At 41.2% G+C, this 15,240-nt stretch overlaps 1 protein-coding gene across 1 annotated transcript in view; it reads left to right on the forward strand.

The window, feature by feature from the left end:
- Window positions 1–15,240, forward strand: part of LOC136866557 (ETS-related transcription factor Elf-5) — a 95,295-nt gene that overhangs the window by 45,250 nt on the left and 34,805 nt on the right. Inside the window, exons 5-6 of the mRNA XM_068226763.1 lie at window positions 11,154–11,250; window positions 13,256–13,513. Of these exons, the coding sequence (XP_068082864.1) occupies window positions 11,154–11,250; window positions 13,256–13,513 (355 nt within the window). The remainder of the gene's footprint in view (window positions 1–11,153; window positions 11,251–13,255; window positions 13,514–15,240) is intronic.

Below are 15,240 nucleotides of genomic sequence, written 5' to 3' on the forward strand. Positions count from 1 at the left end.
TGTCACGATGGCTCGTCGTGATAAGCGCGTGCAGTACACACCACCGACAGAGTTTAAATGGGGATGAATGACCAGTGACGGCGATTTGGGGGGGGGGGTACAGACGCCCCCATTTTATGGAGATTTTTTTAAATGTTCAAAACATTTCTTAGTCAGCCTCTGTGGTGTAGTGGTTAGTGTGATTTGCTGCCACCCCCGGAGGCCCGGGTTCGATTCCCGACTCTGCCACGAAATTTGAAAAGTGGTACGAGGGCTGGAAAGACTTCAAACTGTGAATCTTGGATAGCTCTATGTAACTAAAAAAAAAAAAATCGAAATTCACTTCCCGCCTAAACGCAGTTCCGAATAAAAGAGCCTAAACTCGCTTGTTCAGTACCCTCAGCCTCGGGAGGTCAACTGAGTAGAGGTGGGTTCGATTCGCACCTCAGCCATCCTGGAAGTGGTTTTCCGTGGTTTCCCACTTCTTCTCCAGGCAAATGCCGGGATGGTACCTAACTTAAGGCCACGGCCGCTTCCTTCCCTCTTCCTTTTCTATCCGTTCCAATCTTCCCATCCCCCACCAAAGCCCCTGTTCAGCATAGCAGGTGAGGCCGCCTGGGCGAGGTACTGGTCATTCTCCCCAGTTGTATCCCCCTACCCGATGTCTGAAGCTCCAGGACACTGCCCCTGGCGGTAGAGGTGGGATCTCTCGCTAAGTCCGAGAGAAAAACCAACCCTGGACGAAAAACAGATTAAGAAGAAGAATTTCCTCAATTGTGCCGAAAGTTGACGGCCTAAAGGCCCCGGAAAGACTTCAAACTGTGAATCTTGGATAGCTCTATGTAACTAAAAAAAAAAAATTCGAAATTCACTTCCCGCCTAAACGCAGTTCCGAATAAAAGAGCCTAAACTCGCTTGTTTCTTTACTTGTTTCCCTTTCGATTCAGATCGTAGCCAAATTAACTTATTTACATAATTATTTTTGTAATGTGTTCCTTGGTTCAGTACCCTCAGCCTTTTTGGTTTTTTGAAACATGTCCACACCGAATGTAGTTATAAGGGCTTAACTGAAACTCTGCATTGACTCACATTAGCGCTCGTAGTGGTAGAAAAAAGTAAAATGCTAATCTAATCGACCGGATAACGATGATTAAGATAAGGATTGTAATTTTTCGAAGTAAATAAATATATATTGTCATACTGAACCCTTGAACTTACCATTCCATCGTTGGTCGGCCACGGCTGCTACAGTAGAACAATTTAGAACTCTTAAATCTTGGGTCGCTGCGGGAATAAATTCGGTCACGATCTTAACCAAACGATGGGGTTCAGAAGAGAGCCTAACTACTTGAAATGAGGAGCAAAAATGTGCTTACTAACTTTTATTAAACTGAAAGAGCACGATAGCATCGTTAATTTAATATGCATTCTTGCCACAAAAATATAAAAAAAATTAATTATTGATTTTTGAAAAGTTCCAAACACAGTCACATTACATAACGTCACTTCGTTTCTTCCAATGTCGAAGAGTTGCTTCGGAGAAGCTAATATGTTAGTGGACAGCGAAACTGAAAAACTGAAAAAGGGAAGACCTGAAAACCGGGCACCTATTATTCCAAACGAGAACTGAGAGTTAATCCACACGATCCGTGGAAAATCTGACTTTCAACAAGTAGAACGCCTGATTTTCTCTTAATTAAGGTTATCCACCAGTCAAATACCCTTCACGGATACGGAACATCCGCCGAATGGACCCTTAATCGAACCAAACTGACTATCAGTTGCTTTGGATAGGTTGCGAAATATTATGGGAAAGCATGGTGTTCACTACAAGTTAATGGCATCATTCACAATTGAAATAAAATTCCACCATGGATTTGTCATTCATGACACCCTTAAGTGATAAGGTAATCCCGATGCTAAACGTGCATCACCCCAAACAGCTGTTCGGAAGGAACCAACAACAACATGATCCGGGAGGATCTTACGTTAAGTCGTTCTAAAGGAACAAAACTGCGAAATGCAGGAAACACTTACTAATCATGCATTTAGAAGAAATGCCAAACACTGAAGTTAATCAAAAAGTGAAATGTCACTTGAAAATATTATTATTGAACCGATTTTCAGGTTATAAACGGGTTTATTATGCTTAATAAATTTACCAGTCCACGCTAAAATTTACTACAATTTAAGGAATTCTTTCCCTTGAAAAACAATGCTACCAGTACAGATCTCTCTATTTACTGTCTGTCCCAACACACTACTGGTAAAGTGATTACTTACTTACTCTAACCATGAATAAGAATGAAAATACGACAAGATGAAAATAATATAAATTACTGGCTGACGAATCGAAACCGCATTCGCAACTCAAGTCTCATTCTAAAACACTGAGTGTCAATATGCACACTATCAACGAAAAACGGACGTCAAGACGAGGAAACAATAAAGTCCGTAAAATAAATTAACATCTCGAAGTCATACAGCTTAACACGCACGAAGAAACACAGTAAAAATATTTAATCTAGATCGGGTCGATGTCCCACACTTGGACAGCCCTCGTTTGTCAACAGCAGTCCCGTTATCTCAATGAGAGCTTCGCACAGACCCTCTACAATAAATCATATCGTACTGTAACCGCTACCTTCCTCCAGGCCACTTCCACAAAAAGAACAAACCAAAGGAACATCTAAACCGAGACTTGAGTGTGTACAGCTACCATCCCAGACCTATCGTCGGGCTCACTTGAAATCTGTACACCCTAAACCTAATCATTATGTACATGATGCCTTCCAAATTCTATCGTCGGGCGTGACCTAGGACGTCTCATCATCAATGACTCCAAGAATAAACACGTGACGTCCTAAATCTATCGTCGGGCGTCAAAGTGGGTCGTACTACGTCTCCCTTAACATATCAGGCGAAATGCAATTCTCAAACAACTCTGATATTTAACACTAGATTTCGTCAAACAACTACGCACGACGGAACCCACGTCTCTATTATCAAATGAATACAAGTCGAAATACAGCAAGTGTCTACCTCTCGAAAAATACAGTAAGTGTCTACATCATTATAATATGTGAACTCAAAAATAAATAGACGTGACGAACGGTTCTCCACCTCGAACACAATCTCAGCCTGTGCACTGAAGTATTAGGGAAGCAAATGAAAATTCCCAACACACGTGTACCCTTTTAGTGGACGCCTTCAAAATAATAATCATCACCATCGCACTCGAAATTCTCAGATCGCCTATCATCAATTCCAACCATCTTATCCATGACCTCTCCAATGAACAAATTAAATATAACCCAACCGTGTGTCCAAAGTACTGTTTGATCCTGGAGATCGTTCATTCTCTTATCATCCATGCGGGCTTTACGTAACCTAGATCACTGGATGTGTACTACCCAGCCTTTAACATTTTACAAGAGTCGTTTTCACTTGGAATCTTTCTATAAATTTCACAATGCTTCACATCATAGTCATCTCAAATTCGGATTGATTGCGGAAAACAATACAGCCTGCCTCACACAGCCTGTTCCTAAATACTTCCTCTACAAAAATACAGCTTGTCTCAACACTCTTTCTCCTCGCTTTATTCCAGCGGTATTACTTCCATCTATCTCGTCTCCACATACATATCAATTCATCGCTCTCAATTCCTTTTCCTTCAAGATCCTTTTACATACATCGATCCCCTGGTAAAAACGACAACCATTATTAAACACATCTCTTACTTTACTATTATTAAGACTCTCGAGCCTCAAGAATCCAAGAGCACACATCGACCTTTCGCAATTCAAGTATACACGATGTCTCAAAATTTCCTTCCCATTAATGACTGTGACTCTAACAAATTTTGTTGACATTATCTAAATATGCTTACGATCCTTGTAAAAATAACTGGTTAAATGTAATTTAACAGAGAGGAATTTCCTTATCCCGCGGTAAACATCATTATTATTATTATTATTATTATTATTATTATTATTATTATTATTGACCAACATTTCTGAATGCAACTGACACCTGAAATTACGATATTCGCCACGACAAATTTACACTTATAACGTTCACAAATCCGCACTTTGAATGATATCTCATCTCAACACAAAATTTTAAGCGTCGCATGTTACCGTTCTTGACATGAACTTTACACACTGAAATTTTCACACGCTGACCAAAATTTACAACGCCTTTCGCCTGATAATTACGAATATCACCCGACAATCATCTGGAAATTTTGTTTAGGACAGACAGTAACTAACTAACTAACTACAACATAATATAAAATAGACAGACCTGCACATTGGTGACATTCTCAGCATTCTGATTACATCATCACCAGCAACCTCGTACTTAGCCACTCATTTTCACAGATAACATTTTCATTTTCAAAAACTCACTCATCCAAACACTACCCTTCACACACACGAGATTAAAATTACCATATAAATAATGCACTTTCTCTGTAGCTTGCACCACGAACTTCCCTCGTTCTGCAGTCGACTATAACTGTCTGATGCGTTTCCCAGAGTGGTTTCTCTCCCCGTTGTTTCAATAAGAACAGGTGTTCGGCCGATAAGGGAGTAGAACTATTTTGAATCGCTTCCCCCAGACCCTCTTCACTTACAAGAGTACACGAAATGATAAAAATAAAATCTGCTGTGTATTTTTCAACCAGCCTACACCTTCCCAGTTCGTCTGCAAACGTTCACAGCTTCTCCAATCACTTTTCTTCTTAACTAAATATATGGACCTTAGCCACGAACATGTATTGAATTATTGTCGGTCAATCTGGCGCGAATTTCTAATGACGACGGGCCCAAGCTCCCGCGGCTTCGAGTTCCAGATCGACACTGCAAAATCTACGGTGGGGGGTTTCTTTTATAATTTCCGGAAGGACGCTATCCCCTCTATGAGGCTTGGTTGTGAAATCTGCCAAATTTGCTTCTAATAGACCAATTTTGATAAGATTTGTCCCAGAACTCCGGACAGACTTGCACTTATGTTCGATGTTAATTTTATAATTTTTCTACACTCACAACAGGAGAAATAAATTGTTTCTGCCCGTGCGTTTCGCGCGTTTTCTTCTGCCCATGACCTTGGCACGTGTAACTAGCTCGCTGATCTCACGCTACCATGTACTTGGGCTTAACTGCACTTAAAATTTTCCCTGGTGTCTCTACCTTCACAGAGGGTGTATGAATAATTTTGCTTCTTTATTTCATCCTTTACTATGTTATCAAAATCCCTCATTGTGCAGAATTCCATGGATTAAACGAATTGTCGGGCACTCGAGCCCCGCCGAGGTGTCCCGGCAATCCACGAGCTCGCCGGGAAGGAAGAACCTCCCCACGCAACATCGAGCTCTTGGGAGCGCAAAATGGCTGCCCTCAAACATACAGTAGTTCCTGAATGCCAAACAAATATTTGAGAAAAATAAAAATTTTCTCACCGTAGAATTATGGGTTCAATACTTTATTATATTTTATTTACATAAAATTCGTAGCTCATATCCCTGGAATGTTTTCAACATTGAATTGCTTGCCTAAAGGGCTAGAACTGTGAACTTTTTTCATTTTTGCCAGCTAAAACTAATAATTACAGCATAAAAACAATTCATACAAACACCAAATTCATTCCTTTAATGTCTGACTCCGTTGCGCAACGGTTCGTACTATTAGCTGCCGTCCTCGGAGGCCTGTGTTCGATTCCCGGTACTGACAGGCATTTAAGAATGGCAGGTGTGCTGTCATGTGGTTGAAATGGTAATACAGCTCACCTCCATTGGGGTGTGCCTGAAAAGAGCTGCACCACCTCGAGTTTGTCCGGCTCCGTGGCTAAATGGTTAGCGTGTTGGCCTTTGATATAGCGGGTTCCGGGTTCGATTCCCGGTCCGGTCAAGGATTTTAACCTTGATTGGTTAATTTCGATGACTCGGGGGCTTCGACATTAGGATTCGACGTAAGTAGGGCCCCATTCTGAAGACGCGCAGGTCGCCCATACGGCGTCAACTCGAAAGACCTGCACCACGCCACACGCCAGTCATTTTAATGAATTCCTTTAATCTTTAGATATTAAGAAGCCGGACTGAGTGGCTTAGACAGTTAAAGCTCTGGCTTTCTGACTGCAGCTGGCAGCTTATATCCTGTCTTCGTGCGGTGCTACTTGAAGGGTGTCATATGTGTAAGTAAATTTAGTGACACGTAAAATTCCGGTACCTCGGCGTCTCCGAAAACCGTCAAAGTGTAGTTAGTGGCACGTAAAGACAATAACATTAAGATATTAAAAAGGAAACGGAGAAATGTCGTTTAAGGCGACACTCCGGGGATAAAAATATATTTTTACCTAATGCACGGATTTTCACGAAACTTTGTGGGAATGTCCCCTGCATAAAAGTAGAGATATCACGAACATTTCTTTCATATATAATTAATAGTTTTTCAAATATTGTTTGAAATTTTAATTTCATTTTTTCATGAAAATTAACATGCTAATGTAAATTCGTAATTGGGCAGATAATACGTCTTTTAAAAGCACTATGTATCGTTTTTTCTGTACATTATTTATACAAGGAGATATATCGTACTAAAATTTGTGTAATATTTCTTCTTCTTCTTTATCCCTTTACCCACCATGGTCGGTTTCTCCCTCGGATTCAGCGAGGGATCCCACCTCTACCGCCTCAAGGGCAGTGTCGTGGAGCTTCAGACTCTGGGTCGGGGGATATAACTGGGGAGGATAACCAGTACCTCGTCCAGGCGGCCTCACCTGCTACGCTGAACAGGGGCCTTGCGGGGGGATGGCAAGATTGGAACTGATAGACAAGGAAGAGGGAAGGAAGCGGTCGTGGCCTTAAGTTAGGTACCATCCCGGCATTTGCCTGGAGGAGAAGTGGGAAACCACGGAAAACCACTTCGAGTATGGCTGAGGTGGGAGTCGAACCCACCTCTACTCAGTTGACCTCCAGGGGCTGAGTGAACCCCGTTCCAGACCTCGTTCCGCATTTCAAATTTCGTGGTAGAGCCGGGAATCGAACCCGGGCCTCCGGGGGGTGGCAGCTAATCACACTAACCACTACACCTCAGAGGTGGACTTACGTTCTAAAATTTTAGACTTAAAACTCCCTACTACTTGAAAAAAGCCTGCAATCAAAAATTCCATACGCAGGTTTCTTCATATATAGCAGCGAAACAAATACCATACAAATTTTGTTGCATATGGGAGAGAAATAGGATTTAAATGTTAAATTATAATTGGCAAACAAAGCATTATTACAGTGAAAAATTGTTTGAATTCAGCAGAAACTTTGTGACAAGAAAGAAGAAAATGAATCCTTTCAATTTCAGTCATTAAAAATTTCACCAAAATATTGATTTTTATCTCGGGAATGTCGCCTTAATGCAGGTAACCAATTCGTACAGCGCAGCAGCGTGTGATGGGACACTGGAGTGTACGTGAGAGGGGAGGATTGTAGTGTTCACGTCGGCTCCTGACGAGTACATTAACGTGGTGAGGGTTCAATTTGCTACCAATAGCTCAGTAGTTGTTATACCTTCGTTCCCCTACTTTACCCTCCAAACTCGGGGCCATCAGATGTTAACATGTGCTGCGAGAAAGGGAAGCACGGGTATATATTCACCAGTATATATGGTATGATTCACTCGCTTGCCGAGCGCATTCTTCAGTCTGGCCGTCTCACTCTGTCAATGTGTGTGTCTAGTTCTATCTGAGTTAGTGCCTTACTTTCTAGTCAAATACTAGATGACTTTTTTATACTACAGGGTGTATGGTTTAAGACTTCGTAGCGGAGTTCCGAGGCATAAATGCGCAGAGAAGTGGTAACAGCGACCGCAGTTACCGCGATGGCGAGCGGACGTAATCATCTCAAAAAAGTGGCATGGTTACACCTACAGAAACTAAACGAAACAGAACTCAGCAGCTATACCGTATACGTGCTGAATATAAATAAATAAATAAATAAATAAATAAATAAATAAATAATTAAATAAATAAATAAATAAATAAATATATTAGTGTCCGCCTCTGTGGTGTAGTGGTTAGTGTGATTAGCTGCCACCCCCAGAGGTCCGGGTTCGATTCCCGGCTCTGCCACGAAATTTGAAAAGTGGCACGAGGACTGGAACGGGGTCCATTCAGCCTCGGGAGGTCAACTGAGTAGAGGTGGGTTCGATTCCCACTTCAGCAATCCTAGAAGTGTTTTTTTGTGGTTTCCCACTTCTCCTCCAGGCAATGCCGGGATGGTACCTAACTTAAGGCCACGGCCGCTTCCTTCCCCCTTCCTTGCCTGTCCCATCCAATCTTCCCATCCCCCCGCAAGGCCCCTGTTGAGCATAGCAGGTGAGGCCGCCTGGGCGAGGTACTGGTCATCCTCCTCAGGTGTATCCCTGGCCCAATGTCTCACACTCCAGGACACTGCCCTTGAGGCGGTAGAGGTGGGATCTCTCGCTTAGTCCGAGAGAAAAACCGACCCTGGAGGGTAAATAGGTTAAGAAGAAGAAGAAGAAGAAGAAATAAATTAGTAAATAAAACTGAGCTATACTGTATGCATGCTAAATATCAATAAATAAATAAATAAATAAATAAATAAATAAATAAATAAATAAATAAATAAATAAATAAATAAATAAGTGAATAAAACTGAACTCACCACTGAATGAATCCGGTAAGATTCCAAATGTAATAATTTTGTTGCATTACGTGCTGATGAAAGTTTCCTGACCTACTCTCCGAAGCGACTTACGTGGACTGACTTGCAGTCTTATCTGTACATCTTCTAACTTCTCCTGTGTAGTGAGATCTGTTCTCGTACGCTGTTTTTTATTTCTTATCTTCGAAGGCAATTTTTAACTGGTTTCTTCTTCTTACCCGACCAAAAATATTCTCTATAGTATACTTTACCGTCGTGATACCAACCTAACAACACATCTCAAAACTCCAATAGTTACTAGCGTCATCTGTCAAGACTTCGCCAAGCTTGACACAAGCCGTATGACGCTCGCTTGGGGATTCCCTCGGCCTGTGAGCACAAGTGCGATGTTTTAAATAATACACCCTGTATATTCACGCCGTATTTGTTCTTTTGGTGAAAGTTTTATTGTATACAGTACCGGTCAAACGTTTAGGACCACATAAAAAGCATGAAATGTCATCTAGAACCCAAAATTGTGCTACTAGACCTTGGTAGTTTTTTCCTGAGCTCTCACATCTAATATGATATACATCGCCTGATTTCATTGAGTTACGCCTAGTATTGCAGAAGTTATACATTTTTAACTGTTCGAAGGTCACATCAGGAAGACAAATTTTTTGGAAATCTTATGTTCTATATATTTTAATTGGTTGCAAGTATCACTACCAAGATCCTTTTGTGGACTTAGCAATAGGTAGGGCATTTTAGTATAAATATCAAAATTACGGAAAAGTAAATTAGTAAATAAAACTCACCTATACTGATAATACGCTAAATAAATATTATAACATTTTTGAATTTTTGGTGTGACTTTCCAATCAAGAGTTAAAAATTTGTAACTTCTACACTACTTGGAGTAACTCAATGAGATCAGGCGACATATATCCTGTTGGATGTGAGAGCTCAGATAGAAAATTACAAAAGTGTTATTCGCACGTCTTCCCTTAAACATGTAACGTTCCAGACGTTACAGTGTAATTATGTTAATTTTATTATGTGTAATTAATTCAGGAATTTAACGTCATGATATTTATTTGGTATGTAATTGTATTATAATTCATGTTTAATCATTTGCTCACCATCATTTCATTACTTTGTAACTACGACTTATAAACGAGGGCTGAATATCCTAATATTCACTTAGATTCTTGCGACAGTCGGTTAAAATTAACTTGCAGTAGATTTCAGTTATCTTGCCACATCACCGAGGAGGAAGGAAGGACAAATTTACACATCAAGTTCTGAGAAAAGCGAGCACGTGTTCACGCGTCCTAACGTAAGCTACCGTATTTCGACCAGAATTATTCGAACTGATCAACGCCTATATTTTCAAAGGAGCGTCATGTTGCCATGGATACTGATTGAAAGGACGAATAGAAGAACAGTTGATATCTTGTGTGGGACCCATCTACTCTAAAATCTAGAGTGGGGAGAGAAGTGTCATCTGATTGGACCACGTGTAGCGGCCTGTAATTAGCGCGAGAGAAGGTTATAAGAGGGCGTGTTGGAGCTCCTGGAGGGTCTCTCTCTACAACGTCTTATTCGCTTCTGCGAGTCTCTCTACATTAGTCTACGATCTTCTACGAGGCTTCTACTTGATTTTCTACTTGATTCTGCGTCTCGATACTTAGAAATTCTGAATGAGGGGTGTATAGCCACTCTCATGAGGAAGTACGTACAGCACGGCTATAAGACCGGTTTGAACCAGTCTAAGTCAATAGATAGTTTTAATCTAGATAGAAATGAAACTTCTTAGAACATTTTCAGTAAAGTTGGAAGGATTCTTAATTGAGTATCCTCTCCACATAACCCAAGGTGGTTCGTCTAACTGTGACATAGGGCTTATCTCCAATCTATGGGATAAAGCATAATAGGGAGTGTTAGTTTTGAAGTCATCTTCCAATTAGTGGTGGGTGCAATTGGCAAGGCAGGAATGGTACTGAGCTGCAGATGAAGAGATATCAAAGACGGACGGTGATGTTCCCGCTACAAGGAGGGAAGCTTTCCAAGGACCAGCAGAACAAGACGACATGGTGAGCAAGCGAGTTAAAGATATTGCAAGTTTTCGCGAAGTAGAGTCATTCAATTTTTTGTTAAATTCATTTTCTATTTTAAATTCAGTTCTCGTTAAACCGTCGTCATTCATATTAAATATAATAAATAGTATTTTTCTAGTTCATTGTAATCAATCTGCCTTAATTAGCCTTTTGATTTCTAATTCTCCTACTTAATGATTAGTGTACTATCACCCTACCCCTGTGATAAGAGTCTGTCCAAGCTTGATTATAAATTTTATCTTTAAGTCCTCAACTTAAAGATTGGCGCCCTTTGCTTGCTTGGTTGCATTTCTCATTTGATGATTGTTCTCCGAGAGGGGAAGTCACAAACATTGTGAGGAGTTTTAGAGATTGTTTAATGGATAATACTCCAAATATATGATATTTTGTTACAGCCTCAGGTGTATTCCTGTTTTCAAGGCCCCAGTCCTATTCTGGACGAACACAGAGTGTTAACGTCAACAAGAGTCCACAAGCAACCAGACTTACCAGGTAAGTTTGTAGTCACTTTTATGTCGCTCCAATCTATGAGGGGACGATGACTAAAGGGTAATTAGCTTATGAAAAGTCGTGTCCCCACCAACGTTCATGCTCAATTGGAAAGCCATCATTTCTTGCTATAGCCCGACAACGTAATTTCCATTGCACCAGCCAGTTTTGCAGAGCTAGCATGTTGGTGTTATCCCACTCGTCCTGACAGGCTTTCGAGAGGCCATTATTAGTGCGTAGATGTCTATTCCCTAAGGCACTATTTAGGAGTCCAAATGCATAGAAGTCCGTGGGGCACGCACTGGGTGCCTTCATCGGAATGTCAGTAAAAGGAACTGCACGGACTCCAGTTTCCATCTGCATTCCCTCTAAGAATAGACGAGTCCAACGAGAGGTGTGACTGGATGCTTTATCTTGATGTACACATGCCTGATTCTTCACCCACCCGTACAGTGCTGGGATATCTATGTTGTAAATGGGTGTTAAAACCTCTTACTGATAGTATGTAGAGTTCACCTTCACATTATTAGCGACACGGCAGGTGTCATTGTAGCAGCTTCCAGCGATGATCATGAAACCACTTAGAAAACTTTCCTGCTATTCTTTATACAATGTTTGATAATTTCTTTTGTGTCTAGGGCGATAGTAGAAAGAGCAGGATTTGTTACAGTCACTAAGATACACACATGCTTCGTCTAGTTTCACCACATTTTTCCATTTGTGATATCCCTCATACAGCTTTCTTGGGTCAATGTGACGTTCCGAAATGTCACGAGGTAACAGCTTGTGAACTTATGCCACTTTTCAAATTGTAGGTCCTTGTTGATTATGGTGTTAAATTTGAAAAAAAAAATCTCAAACCTACGTGCGATACAGGGTTACCACCTGAGACAAGAGCCTTCACTGTCCTCACCACTTCTGGTGTACGGTTGGTGACTGGTCGTAGATTTGCCTGTTTCTTTCCCCTTGATGTACACATGCCTGATTTTTCACCCTCCCGTACAGTGCTGGGATATCTATGTTGTATGTTATTCACCACAGCACTGATCCCGTTCTTTGATCTCAAGAAGTCACGCTTCTTGCACATTCCTTGGATGCAGAATAGCGATATTTTGCATCCGAAAGTGCTGTTATGGACTCCTCCCAGTGATGGTCAATCCGCTTCGGCATCGTTGCAGCTAATGTCACGAAACTCTGCACACACATTCTCAGTATTGACGTGAATCATCACTCCCCGCTGCGACGTGCTCAAGTTGATAACAGAGCCGCCAGCGGCCTTGAAACTAGTCACCAGAGATCTGGAACGGCCTTCTGTAGACGTCTCATGGCCACGAACGGATAGGACAAGGCAAGGACTGGAAAGGAATCGACTGTGGCCTTAATTAAGGTACAACCCCAGCATTTACGTTGTTTGGAAATGGGCAACTACTGAAAAGTATATTCAGGGTTGCCGATAATGGGATTTGAACCCACTATTTCCACCTGCGCGCTCATAACCGCACTTGATACTTCTTTTTTACTGCTTTATTATTTTGGCACTTAGAACCTTTCAAAATTACAGTATTCAATTGTTTAAAGGCTAGATTACGTGAAAGCGTGAGAACTTCTCAGTGGATTACTGCAGCATTCAGGTTTCTTGCCAGGCCCTGGCGTACAGTAATCATAAATAAACAAGATACTGTATTACCATTATTCAGAGTTGTGTAACAGAAATCGTTTGTAAAATGTATACATAAAACAAAAACGAAACTAACTTTTTCCTTGTATGTATTGTGATTTCACTTATTTTCTTTCCATTGTTTTGACTATAATTCTTTGAATGTTTTGTTTGACATTGATTTAATCACAGACATCTTGTACAATATTCCAATGTATAGCGTGGGTTAATGGAGACTTGCCTTTTATCTAGCCACAGTAGAACAGTGGTTCAACCTGCCATGTCTGCTGTATAGGAAACATTAAACAAAATAAATGTTATCCCATTTTCTTTTCGTCTTGTATGTTCCAGAACTTCCCCCCGACTGGGATTCAATGTGGATGAATACACCCATATACGAGTGGTCAGAACTGGATGTCATGGCATGGGTCTTCTCTGTTTTGGAAAAGGAAAACTTGCCTATACATAAGATGGATTTAACTAGATTCAAATGCAATGGCGAGGATCTGCTAAGAATGTCTAAAGAGGACTTCAAGGAGAGGAGTTCGAAATACGGACTAAAGTTGTACGAAGCTTGGATTTGCAAAAGGAATGAAGACTGCAGCACGCGTAAGTTCCTTGCATCTTCTCGTTTCAACAAGCAAGGGTTATGTCTATTGGATCACCGATAACAATCAATCAATCAATCAATCAATCAATCAATCAATCAATAAATCAATCAATCAATCAATCAATCAATCAATCAATCAATCAATCAATCAATCAATCAATCACAACTAATCTTAAATTACGGCTATCGCCGAGGTGGCAGATTCCATGTCAATTGATTTTCTGGTCTTTTCTGATTTTTTTTTTTTAGGACTTGAAAATTTATCGAAAATTTCCCTCGGTAAAATATTCAAGTTCCTAACTCCTCTTGCTATAAACATATATTTGCCCCAGGATGTCCTCAGGAATTCTAACTTTAACTTCGTACTACGATATTTCCTACTTGTAGAAGTTCCATTCAAACTTATTCGTCTACTAATGTCGTTTCATCCTGTCTCTCCACTGAAAACACGGAGCTTAGTCGAACAGCTCGCCTACTTACCTGATGTCATGACACGGATCTTCTACGTTCTGGAAAAGGAAAACTTGCCTATCCATAAGGTGGATGTAACTAGATTCCCAAGTCGTCACAGCCTGAAGTTGCAAACATCTTTGCCGGAAATCACTCAAAGCATAACATGCTGCTTTGCTCTGGATATTGTTACGTGTTTGACGGGGTAGATAAATGAACACAGCAACTGGTACCCTTGAGCTTCTAAGATTTATGAACTAATTACTTAACCTTCACATTAACTAACACACAAACATACCAGGATCACACGTCACAGTGCAGATCACAAAATTACACTCTTCACGCTCTCTCTCATTTCTATCTGTTTATTCACACTAATTGACACTCGGGCTTCGTCCACTAGCACTAACAGATTCACTCAGTCACACAGCTGCACTCGTTGCCGCTGTCGGAGTCCTCAGTTCAGGGAGACGAACGCTGCCCGTTCTCTCCAGTAGAACCTCCGTTCCCTGTCCGCTGCCGATATCCGGTATTCTCTTCCACGCTGCTTCAGCACTCAATATTCGCTGCACAGCCGCTGGCCCAAGGGCCCCAACACAGCGACCAACACGCAGAACGAATACTCTACAAACTGAAAACTCACTCGCAGACTGCCGCCACTCAACTAACTCACACTGAACCTACAACACCAACTAAAGCGAACTTGCAGGTCTCACCTGACTTATATACTTGGGCCAGTCGCTCCAGAACAGTCCGGAATGTGGATACATCCAGAAATATGGTAAGATAGAAGAATCCATGTTAATAGTTCTCGCATTTTTCATTTGGCCACCGCGGCGACAACGGCGAATAGAGAGGGGACCGGCCTAGCACCTAGACTCGACCCGGTGTGATGCAGCTCGGAGGGGGGTGGACGGGCCCGATGGTGACGTCACTGTTTTATGTAGGGCTCTCTAAAGACTAGGTATGCTCGCGCGCCATTTTGGTTCATTCCTGCACTACGTTGGTAAGGCAGTTGACCGCCCCAGCCTTGTATATCGCTCGTTTTTACTGTTCTCCACGCTAGAAAATAATGCTAAACTACAATACTGTAAAAATACTCATTCTCAGTATTACTCAAACGGTTACTCAACATAAATATTAGCATATTTCGTACACCCTTGTGTAATTTTTACTCGAGACGGTGATTGTAAAAGCAAGGTTGTTGATAATTTGCTTTTTAACAAACAAACAAACAAACAAACAAACAAACAAACAAACAAACAAACTAGGCATG

Source organism: Anabrus simplex, chromosome 3 (assembly GCF_040414725.1).
Source record: "Anabrus simplex isolate iqAnaSimp1 chromosome 3, ASM4041472v1, whole genome shotgun sequence".
NCBI lineage: Eukaryota > Metazoa > Arthropoda > Insecta > Orthoptera > Tettigoniidae > Anabrus > Anabrus simplex.